Raw genomic sequence first — 12,062 nt, 5'->3', positions numbered from 1 at the left:
CCTTTCAACTTTTTCATAGATGGCAACATTGTAAAAAAGATTTGCTGATATCTCGAAGACCCGTTTAACTTAAGTATATGCTATTGTGAAGGAATCAGAATTTTATACTCCAAATATCAAGAACAATAACTGCTAAAATAGCTGCAAGCATGGGTTAGCTGGGAGCTCATTGTTGCATGTGTCAAACATAGCCTTGATTTAAAAAGACATTAATTATCACCATGTTTTCTGAACCATATCAGGGGGTTGGGCATTTTTATTCCTGACGTTTTTAAGCGATGCTTACTTTACCTTATGAAGAAGACATACTTTCAAGCTGTCCGTAAGAGCACCTGGTTGTATGAACTTTGCAAAGGTTAGCTTCTAATGTCCGTAAATCGCCATCTATGTATAGAAGTTGCATGTATTGTGGTGTTGGGCCTAGGCCATGCAGCACTTTGTTGAAGTACGTACATATGTGAGGGATTACTAAATACAATTGATATTTAATATCTCAGCTCATCAAAATGTAAAATTTGCTAGTAATCATGAAGGAAAGTTTCAATTCTATAGAGGACCCCAAGGTGAGGATTATCCTCAAACTTTCTTTTATTCACTTTCCAGCAGCTTCAACTAACAAGACAAAAAACTGTCTCTCCCATGAGGCATATGGTAGCGGTCAATGCGCAGTCAACCAATAGGCAGTCCAGGATATCCACGAAGGCAGGCTCTTCCTGGAAGACTTCCTCTTTCTTTATTGCGACCTGCCAATCCACGAATTTCCATTACTCTGTTTTGGAATTATCGGAACCTGAAAGAAGCCAGAGGAAGTACGAATTAATCTGAACTCGGCCGATCCAATGCAAACGAGAGGCACAGATTTATCGGACTATTCATGCATCGACAAACTGTAAATACTCTAAAGGAAGATGAGACAATGGCAGTATATACACAAAAGAAAATGCACAACTGCTATCACATATACTACTAGAGAAAAAAAGAAACTGATACTTATAGCATACTACTGCGTAAAGCAAAGTAGGGCTCTTCAATTTGCAAATTCACGGGGTTGGGACAAGGATCTCAGGAAGCTTGGGGCGGTAATAATGCTCCTCTCCATGTCCTTCATAGAACTGAAACTTTCCTTCATGATTACTAGCAAATGTTTCATTCTGTGTCCGGACCGAAGGCGACGATTATGCTTGTTCAAAGCTTGCCCACCATCAATGATGCCATATCAGCAACTGGCTAAAAGTAGAATCTTTTGAATATGGAGTCTGAAGACCAGTCTGCTGCATTTACAATGTCTTCCAGACCAGCGCCAAGGGCGAAATCTTTAGAAGCCATTGCTTTTCTAATGGACGCCAAATTGCGAGAAGTCGATGCCTGCCTCTTGCATGACCCACCTGATCCAGCGGGCTATGGTAGGAGGAGTAACTGCTTTGAAAGGCTTCCTGAGACGTTCCCCTGGAGGATGAAACGCCTCTGTCATGCTCTCGTACACCTTGAGACAATGGACCACACACAACTTTGGAAACGTATCGAAGTCTTGTTAGGACACTACTTTGAGTTGGACCAGGCACAGTAGCATGGCTAGCTTCTCCGAAAATTCCTTGCAAGACAAATATTTACAGGCTGCCAAGAGTGGAATAACTGAAGGACCTTATTAACATCCCATAAGGTTGAGTATCTGGGTTCTGGAAAGAACGTCAAATGAATCCCCCACATTAATTTGCATACCAACTGATGTTCACCCACAGGAGCTCCTTGAACCGACACATACCCAGCAAAAATAGCATAGCTGATCTATAGGAGCTGATGGTCCATTATGCCAAACCTTGAGATGCTAAAGAGGCCAAGAAGTTCATGATGGCAACCACCTTGCACCCCATGGGGTTCTGGTTTTCCGTACACACTAACTAACACTTTTGGGCCATGCCGATCCATAATGCTTTTTTGTACTGGCAGCCCATGCTGCTGCCAGTAATCCTTCAGCCTCATTCGATAGGCCTGGTATTCTCCAGCAAAGCCTGAAATCCACTGTGCCATGAGAGGCATGCTACCTTGCAAGACCAGAGGGTGGGGATTGTCTTGGGGATCCCTCAGAATAGTCTGATCAAGAGGTAGAAGGATTGGAGAATCCCAGAAAAGTTCCAGTAGTACTAAAAACTGCACTATCTCCTTTAAAACGTGAACACCATGACCATCGCCTTCTGCCTGCGGGCCTGCGCTTTGAGTCCCTTTATCATTGCTTGAAACTTTGCTCTTTGTCCAACATTAAATGGCAAAGGACCCGCCATCAGTTCCAGGCAGTTGATGTGAAGGTGATGCTTGTCTGCAGATCATTTTCATTCGATAAAGGAGTCGCCACATCGAGCTCTCCACCCGGACATGCTGGCATTGGATTCTATCACGATGTCCAGATCTTAGCCGAAGGTAGCCGAAGGTAGCCTGCGCATTCCATGCCTCCATATTATCCAGCCATCATCTCATCTCCACTCTCATCCATTAGGGCTATCTGGCCCAAGCATTGCAGCCCCCAAAGAAGGTAGAACACTTTGAGGCATTGCAGGGCTCTGTAATGGAGTGGCCCCGGGACGAAGGCCTGTATATATGTAGACAGAAGTGCTAGCATCCGAGCTGCCTGCCTTAACGAAGTGGTGGAATGTGCCAGCATCCTTTTCAGCTCTTTGCAGATTTTGATCACTTTCCGGGAAGGAAGGCTCAAAGTCTGTGTTTCTAAGTCAATGACGAGCCTGAGGAAGGTTTTCTGTTTGGACAGTACCAAGAGTGACTTCTTGGCATTGATCACAAACCCTAGGCCCAGAAGCAGATCAACCACCACTTGTAACTGCTGTGACATCCTCGACGGATACTGACCCGAAAGGAGGAGGTAATTGAGATAAATGATGAGGTGGAAGCCCCTTTCCCTTAAGTTCAAGTTCAGGCATTTATAAAGCGCACTACTCACCCAGAGGGTCTCAAGGCGCTAGAGGGAGGGGTTCACTGTTTGTCGAATAGCCATGTTTTCAGTTCTTTTCTGAAGGTGATGTGATTCTGAGTAAGGCGGAGGTGAGTGGGGAGTGAGTTCCAGGTCTTGGCAGCCAGGAAGGAGAAGGATCTGCCACCCATGGTGGTTTTTCGGATGCGCGGGACTGCGGCGAGGGCTTGATTGGATGATCTTAGTTGGCGGGTGGGATAGTAGAAGGACAGTCGGGTGTTGAGGCATTCGGGTCCTAGATTATAAAGGGCCTTGTGTGCGTGGGTAAGAAGGCGGAAAGTAATTCTTTTGTTGACGGGAAGCCAGTGGAGGTTTTTTAAGTGACCGGTGATGTGCTCTTGGCGCGGGATGTCTAATATGAGTCTCGCTGATGCGTTTTGGATGCGCTGGAGCTTTTTCTGCAATTTTGTTGTAATTCCGGCGTAGAGTGTGTTGCCATAGTCCAGTCGACTCGTGACCAGTGCATGGGTGACAGTTTTTCTTGTTTCGAGGGGGATCCAGCGGAAGATCTTTTTGAGAATGCGAAGGACGTTGAAGCAGGAGGATGATACGGCGTTGACTTGTCTGGACATTGAGAGCGAGGAGTCTAGAATGAAGCCAAGGTTGCGTGCATGGTCCGTGGGTGTGGGCGCTGATCCCAAAGCGGAAGGCCACCAGGAGTCGTCCCAAGCTGAGGGGGAGGATCCTAGGATGAGCACTTCCGTTTTGTCTGGTTGTTTTTGGCGGTGTTGGGGTCTTTGGTGAGGGAGAGGATCAGCTGGGTGTCGTCGGCGTAGGAGATGATGTTGAGGTTGTGTTGACGTGCGATGGAGGCGAGGGGACTCGTGTAGACGTTGAAGAGGGTGGGACTGAGTGAGGAGCCTTGAGGTACGCCGCAGATGACTTCGGTGGGCTTTGAGTAAAAAGGGGGAAGTCGGACTCTCTGGGTTCTCCCGGCTAGGAACGAGATGATCCAGTCCAAGGCTTTTCCTTGAATGCCGATGTTGTTGAGGCGTTGTATTAGGGTGTTATGACAGACAGTGTCGAAGGCGGCGGAGAGGTCGAGTAGAATGAGGGCCACTGTTTCACCGTTGTCCAGGAGTGCTCGGATGTCGTCGGTCGCCGCAATGAGGGCGGTTTCGGTGCTGTGTTTGGCTCGAAAGCCGTTCTGTGAGGGATCCAGGGAGTTGTTGGATTCAAGGAAAGCTGCGAGTTGGCTATTGACGGCTTTCTCGATGACTTTGGCCGGGAAAGGGAGGAGGGAAATGGGTCGGTAGTTTTTCAGTTCTGAGGGGTCTGCTGTTGGTTTTTTCAAAAGGGCGCTGAGTTCGGCGTGTTTCCATATTTCTGTAAAGGTGGCGGAGTTGAAGGAGCAGTTAATGACATCGCGGAGTTGGGGAGCGATGATGGAGTCAGCTTTGTTGAAGATGTAGTGGGGACAGGGGTCAGAAGGTGAGCCAGAGTGGATTGAGTTCATGAGGCGAATGGTGTCTTCAATGGTGAATGGGTTCCAGGAGTTAAGGTAGTTAGTTGGAAGGGTGGGATTTGAAGGGGGTGGGGTGAGTTGTTCATTGGGAGTATTCTTGAAGCTGTTGTGGATGTCGGCAATTTTGTTGTAGAAGAAGGATAACGCATCACAGAGGTCTTGGGAGTTAGTGATGTCGTTGGATGCTGCGGGAGGGTTGGTGAATTCTTTGACGATATTGAAGAGTTCCTTGCTGTTATGAGAATTGTTGTCGAGACGGTCCTTAAATGCTGATTTCTTGGCGGATCGAATCAGTTGGTGGTGTTTGCGGGTGGCAGTCTTGAGGGAGGCCATGTTGTCTGAGGTTGGTTCTTTTCTCCAATTCTTCTCCAGGGTGCGGCATGTCTTCTTGGATTTTTTAAGGTCATCATTGAACCAGGGAGCCTTTTTGCTGGATGATTTCAACTGGTGTTTTTTCAGGGGTGCTAGTTCGTCAGCACTGTGGGTGATCCATTGCCTGAGGTTGGTGGCTGCTTGGTCTGGGTCCGTTGCTAGGGTGGGAGTATTTTGGCTGAGTGATGTGAGGAGTTGGTCGGTGGTGATTTTGTTCCATTTTCTTCGGGGAATGGGTTGTGGACGGTTGTGGGTCAGGGTTGTTTTGTAGCTGAAGTGAACACAGCTGTGATCCGTCCAGTGGAGATCTGTAGTGTGATCGAAGGAGATGTGCTTGCTGGAGGTGAAGATAGGATCGAGCGAGTGTCCGGCTGTGTGAGTGGGGGTGTCAACAAGTTGTTTGAGTCCGAGATTGGACAGGTTGTCCAGAAGGGTGGTGGTGTTGTTGTCGAGAATGTTGTCAAGGTGGTAGTTGAGGTCTCCTAGAAGAATGTAGTTCTCTGAGGCGAGGGCGTGCGGGCTGACGAAGTCAGTGATGTCGTCGCTGAATTGAGATCGGGTGCCTGGGGGCCTGTAAATGAGGGTTCCTCTAAGTGTGGTCCTGGGGTCGGTGTGGATCTGAAAGTGGAGGTGTTCGGCGGTTGCAAGACTGTCGTCAGAGCTGGTTGTAATTTTGATGGTGTTTCTATGGACGATGGCGATGCCTCCTCCAGTTTGATCAGTGCGGTCTTTTCGAATGATCTTGTAAGTGTCCGGTATGGCTATGGCGATGTCGGGGGCAGAGGATGCATTCATCCATGTTTCAGTGAGGAAGGCGATGTCAGGTGACGCAGTGTCGATTAGGTCCCAGAGTTCGGTTGCATGTCTGTGGACCGAGCAGGTGTTCAGTAGGATGCATTTCAAGTCGTTGGGTTCGGAGCTGTGGGTGGAGGAGGTGTGTTTGGTGAGGGTCCTGAAGCAGTTGAACTTACAGGAGAGGCAGGAGAATGGGCCGTGGGTACGTCCTGGGGTAGCTGCGCAGCAAGGAGGGGTGCGTCCGGCGTTGAGGGCGAGGAGAGTAGCGGCATCATAAGTTACTCTGGGGAGTTGGGAGCGGCATAGAGCAGGGGGACGGGCGCTGGGCGCGGTCCAGGCGCGGACGGGCGCAGACGGGCTTACCTTTGGCGCGCCTTCGGCGCAACTAGGGCGCGAGCGCTGCGCGTGAACGCTGCGCGTAGGTCCTACTGACATAAGTTGGGAGATTGAGGGGGGCGGAGCGTGGGAGGGTGAGCTGGGAGGCGTTAGCGAAGGGGGAGGGACGGGCTGCAGGCACAACAAAATGGAGGGCTCACAAACAACAACAGGACGCTATGCGAGGGCAAAGTAAATACACATCAACAAATGCGAGGACTCAAAACAGCAGCGCTATGCACACAGGTCAGCAAATAATATTATAAAGCCTGAAATGGTCAACTGCAGTAACAGCGCAATACACGTAGGACACAATATCTGCAATTAACTACGCAAATGCGGAGCGCTACGCTGGGAATTGGGCGCTTAATCAGGAGTGAATGAAAATGCCAATTAGAAAAGATAATGCCAGTGGATAGTCAGCGCTACGATACCACAGTGGCGCTTGTAGGTCGGGAGGTGGGCAGGAGCAACCGCTTCACGAGGAGTTCAGCTGGTCACAGGGGCTCCTCAGCCGAGTAGTTTCTAGTGCTTCGTGGGTGGGAGGGTGAGCTGGGAGGCGTTAGCGAAGGGGGAGGGACGGGCTGCAGGCACAACAAAATGGAGGGCTCACAAACAACAACAGGACGCTATGCGAGGGCAAAGTAAATACACATCAACAAATGCGAGGACTCAAAACAGCAGCGCTATGCACACAGGTCAGCAAATAATATTATAAAGCCTGAAATGGTCAACTGCAGTAACAGCGCAATACACGTAGGACACAATATCTGCAATTAACTACGCAAATGCGGAGCGCTACGCTGGGAATTGGGCGCTTAATCAGGAGTGAATGAAAATGCCAATTAGAAAAGATAATGCCAGTGGATAGTCAGCGCTACGATACCACAGTGGCGCTTGTAGGTCGGGAGGTGGGCAGGAGCAACCGCTTCACGAGGAGTTCAGCTGGTCACCCTTAAGGTCCCCACAACCAGTTTGAGGACCTTGGTGAAACACCAGGGAGCCAAGGATAGAGGCGAAGGGTGGTGAACTCGTACACTTGGTCTTTCCACCTGAGCTCTAGGAAAGAAATGGGTGTGCGGGGCAAACATTTGGACCACCAGGTGTGTCCTTCCAAGCGCACCTTCCAGTCGTAGGAGATCTCGCAGAAGATGGATTCCCTCTATCGTGAAATGGTGGTAAACCAACCAGTGGTTTAATTCTCTGAGATTTATTACCAGATGTTGACCACCATCCATCTTGTCCACTAGAAAAATGTTTCTGAGGAAGTCCCTGGGGTGGAGGCAGGAGTGGACAATCCGGCATTTTTGCAGTATGTCCATCACCTCTCGATCTATCAAGGGGACTTAGTCTACTGCAAAAACTAGTGGAGGAGGTCAGGATTCTTGGTTCGGTGATCCGTATAACTCTATATGAAAACCTTTAATGGTCTGAAGGATCCATGCGTCTGAAGTAATTCTTCCCCAATTGTGTTCGAACTATGCCAACCTGCCACTCATCCTTAGAAGGGGAAAGTCTCACCTGCTGTGGCATGGAATTGCTCTCTGAGGCACCTCAACCACCACCGCTGTTGTGGCCCCTTTGCATCTGGAAGAATTCTCCCTGCTTCGATGTGTCTTGGGACCTCTTGAATCCTCACTGAGGGCCTTGGGTGGAGAACCGGCTGGCTAAGCGCACTCTGGCACGTCTGGCCTGAACAAAAATGTGAGGATGACAAATCTTCTTTATTGATGCCTGCGCTTTATCCTAGGTGGTAAACGTGGCCACAAATGTGCTCAGCTCCTTGATGAACGGGCCTACGAAGAGCCCGTCCTGAGCCACCTCACTAACATTGTAGTAACCAGGTCTTCTAATTTGGGATCCACCTTCAAGAGAAGGGAGCAACACCTCTCAGTTGAGAGAGCGCAATTAGCATTTCTGAGAAAAATGATCACGTGCTATGCTCAACTAGAGATTCTTTCTGGGGAAAGGGGAGTGCCTTATGCCTTGACTTTTATCGTCAGTTCTAGGTCTTTGTAATAGGGCCTGAAATATCTAACAATTTATCCTGGTAAGATCTCCAGGAGCGATCAATGCCCTTCTTTGGGTCCCTAATATATTTTTGGAGGAAAGTGGGAATACTTCGGTCGATTTCCAAAGTTACCGCCACCTTACACAGTAGGGTGGGGCGAGGACATTCCGCTCAGAGGCAGGCTCTAAGCTTCTTCTCTCTGGGTTCACAGAGGTGCCAGGTAAAAAAACGTAGAAACGTTTTTGGAAGGGGCAAACTGTGGAGTGTGGGTGTAACAGGTTTGCAGGGACCAACAGGTCAGAGGGGTCCTCTGGGTCGTTCTCTGGCCCCTCATGGGCAAGTCCCTGGGTAGGGCGCTACAGCCTGGAGGGGCCGGCCTCGTCGTTTGAGTTCCCTGGGTAGTCGTCCTCCTCTGCCTCAAGTCCTTGTGGGGTGGATACATCAGTCACGTCCAATAGGGTGTCATACACCCCTGCATCTGGCTGGGCCAGGAAAGCCTTCTTCTGGAGCTCGAAGATCCCCAAGTCTATTCCAGAGTCTCCTTTGCGCTTAGGGACATCCTTCGTGGAAGGCATGAGTGCTGGATGGGACGGGGAATTCTGGCAAGTGTAGGCCATTTCCATAATGCGGCACTCCAAGGGGCTCATGGCTGCCACCACTGCTTGGTGCATAGAAGCTTCTACAGCTTCACAAAATTCATCATCCGGGGGCAGGACTTGCAGAGACTCTTCCTCTGTGTAGTCCTCCTCCATGGCACCAAAGTGGTATGACTAATATGCTTAGGGCAAAGACCACAATTAAAAAGGTGTAGAACCAGAAGTTCTAGAGCCCTCTACTAGGCGTTTCAGCACTTTCAGCAGTCTGACGCTTGCAATCACTAAGTGAATAGCAATTACTGTATTTGCGGTGAGCGCTTGTGTCTTTTGGCAGCTTGAGGCCTACATTTTTGGCAAGTCAAGTGTTAATAGTTTGTACACACTGAACATGTGAAAACAACGGGCCGCTGCCCTGGGGTGGCTCACCCTGCCTTGCTCAGGTGTCTGGACCCCTTGACCTGCCCTCCCTGCCAAAAGGGAATGTGGACATTTTGCCGCATTGGTGTTTCAATAAGAATACAGACCTGCTGCATGTGGGCATCAGGCTGAGAAATTATTTATGTGCACACCCATGACTTGATGGGCGTCCGACTTCCAGTTGGCTTGAGATTTGCTGATACTGGGGGAGCGGCGTGTCAGAGCACTAGTTGCCTGAAAATTACAGCAGCGGTCCCACATGGACCAGCGAGATGCACTGACACTTGTGCCCTCAAGGCAACTCCGGTACGCACCGCACCAACGCGCTCCTGTATTCTAGAAAGGGCGTGCGAGCGGAGCAATGACAACGCTCCAGCGGGCCCATAGTAAACATGCAGTGAGGCTACTCGCCGCACAAAAGCAGAAAACAACAAGGCATTAACATAATAGCATCGCAAAAGCAATATTCACACAATAAATCGCTCAAAACATGAGAAATAAATCAATGTGCACTTAACAGCTGGAAGCAAGAAAAGAAAGAGGAAGTCTTCTAGGGAGAGCCTACCTTTGTGGCTATCCTAGAATTCCTATTGGTGGACTGTGTGTTGACCATGTGCATCATGGAGAGATAGTTTTATGTCTTGTTAGTTGAAGCTGCTGGAAAGGGAATGAAAGAAGGTTTGAGTATAATCCTTTCCTCCGCAACATGGAATTTAGAGAGGTTTTAGAGGATAACACATAAAGGTTCTCTGGTTAGTGCAGTTTAAAGAATACCAGTTCTGAGAGATTGATACTGTTGGTTTCATTGCTGCAGTAGCTGCTTTGGATATTCAGTCAATACTATATCGCCCTTCAGGACATTTAATTTTTATAAAAATTCCCATTTTACAAAATTTACTTTGAAGATACACACAGTTACAAAATATCTCACTTCACTCACCAATCCTCCTACCACTCATCCAGGTAGCTGTATGCGCCCGTGGGTCTGCTGTAGATATATGTATGTAACTTGTAGGTCCATCCATGGATGATTAAATATGTGCAATTGGGTCAGATAAAATTAAAATGTTATCTGCACCAATTGAATGCACTCTATTAAGTTGTCTGCTATTACTATTATGCATGTGACATTTAATACTAAAAATATAATACTAAACATGCATATTGACCTCATCATTGACATGTTGAAAATAATTCTGATTCAGCCAATCACCCTTTTGTCTGTCTTATTTTCCATCTGCAGATGAAAATGAACTGTCGCAGATTTTCTGCAAAGCGTCTCACAGACTTTTAGATCTGGAGTCCTTCCTAGAGGCTGCAAAGCATCATTCTCTGCCTTACCTTGGAGTGTGCACGCCATTAGGTCATCTGCTAGGATTTCTGAATGAAAAGGAACATGGCAACTATGGTGCGTTTGTCATTTTAATTTAAACACATGTATGATTTTAAGTTTCTAGTTTGTTGCTTCAGAAAAGATGTAATTTTTGGGTGGCTCCTTGGAAAGAATTTTAATTAGAATTGCAAACTGATCTAACACTGTATGGTAACAGTAGGTACCCATTGGCATCCAAGTGTTTCTAATTTATTATGAGTATCAGTTATTAAAATTAATTAGCCCTTTTCCCACATTTTTTAAATAGCACATTTTTCTTGCTGAAAATAAATTATGTAAATCACCCGCCCCTTTAATTTCAAATATCTAATCTTGAGATGAATATACTGCTCAAGTGCACATGTTTCTTCTTAAGTCAAGAAGTCCGGATAAGTTAATTATGGTAATTTGTTTGAGAATGTAAGAGAGGTGTGTGTTTTAATTCTAACAATGCATCTTCTCCTTCTGGTATTTTTAGCTCAAGCACACCAGGACGCACACGCTACCTAGTTGCAAATGACTTATTGTGAGCTTACCAAAAATGTACAGATGCTTAAAGAACGCCCATTGCGTACCATCGCTTGTGTTTATTGTCATTCTCATTTTCTAACTTCTAATTCAATTGGTTTCTGTGTCCCAGCTTGTCCATCTTATGTTTGCTGTCCCCTGGAGCAAAGCCTTGTTACGATCTCTCTGATTGGCAGTCTTCCATCTTTCTACTGCTCACTTTTAGGGACCTTTTTTCATTTTAGTTAAGCACTCCATGAGAGTGCGTGTGTTTCAGCTCTCTTCTCCCTTCCATGTGCTCCCCCCAAATGCCCACCCCAGACTCCATGTTTCTCTCTTTTGTACTTCTCTCCGACCCCAGGTCTTTGTTATTCTCTCTTGTGTACTTCTCCTCCTGCCCCCTCGTAATTGTTGTTCTCACCCTTGCCTGCTTTTTCCCCGATCCCTAAGTTGCTTCTCTCAATATCTTGCATGTTCTACTCCTCTCTCTTCAGCTCTTTGTTCTTTTGTCCCTCTGCACCCTGTTGCTCTGGGTTCTTCTCTTAATTTCCATGTTACCTTTTCCCCACCTGCGGTCCTTTAAAAAAAAAAAAAAAAAAAATGTGCGCTTTTGCACAAAAAGAAACCTTCATTTTCTTTTATATTGACCGAGTCAAGTGCCATCCAACATCTTGGATTGGTTAATAAAAATGAGATCTCTGGCTTTGCCAATGCCTTTTTTTAACTTTAGCTCAGAAAATACAGCTATGTTGGGCTGCATCAATGTTTTTTTTAAAGAAAAAGGTAGTTTTTCTAGTTGTGCACATCACTCCTCCAAACGAACCACTGAACACAGATTCCTTTCTGCAGGTGAAGCCGGTTTCCCCCACTTTTTGGGTAACAAAACCACACCGCTTGAGTCTGCTACTATACAGTAGATGGTAAGAGGAAAACAGCTCAGTTTTTATAACCTGTTTTCCTTTTTCTTACTTCTTGTCAGATCTGCTGTCTGTTTACAAACAAAAGAACATTATTTGCTTTTTTGTTGCAAAGCAGAAGATTTGATATTGGTACAAACATACAAGAAGCTTATGTTTTTATGTACAGTTCTATCAGCAAAATCATTCTAGCCTCAGATTTTTTGCCTGGTTAAGGACTCATTGTTTTTCTCTACTCATTACCTTTGGCTTGCT

General features: G+C 47.0%; 1 protein-coding gene across 1 annotated transcript in view; it reads left to right on the top strand.

Annotated features, from left to right (window-relative positions):
• The window catches only part of METTL25 (methyltransferase like 25), a 690,484-nt gene that overhangs the window by 157,040 nt on the left and 521,382 nt on the right, over window positions 1–12,062 (top strand). The window contains exon 2 of the mRNA XM_078674227.1: window positions 10,255–10,419. Within this exon, the coding sequence (XP_078530353.1) occupies window positions 10,255–10,419 (165 nt within the window). The remainder of the gene's footprint in view (window positions 1–10,254; window positions 10,420–12,062) is intronic.

The sequence above is a fragment of the Lissotriton helveticus genome, chromosome 1_1, assembly GCF_964261635.1.
Source record: "Lissotriton helveticus chromosome 1_1, aLisHel1.1, whole genome shotgun sequence".
NCBI classification, from domain to species: Eukaryota; Metazoa; Chordata; class Amphibia; order Caudata; family Salamandridae; genus Lissotriton; species Lissotriton helveticus.
Note: the sequence above shows the minus strand (reverse complement) of the source record. Positions and strands in the feature narration are given on the sequence as shown.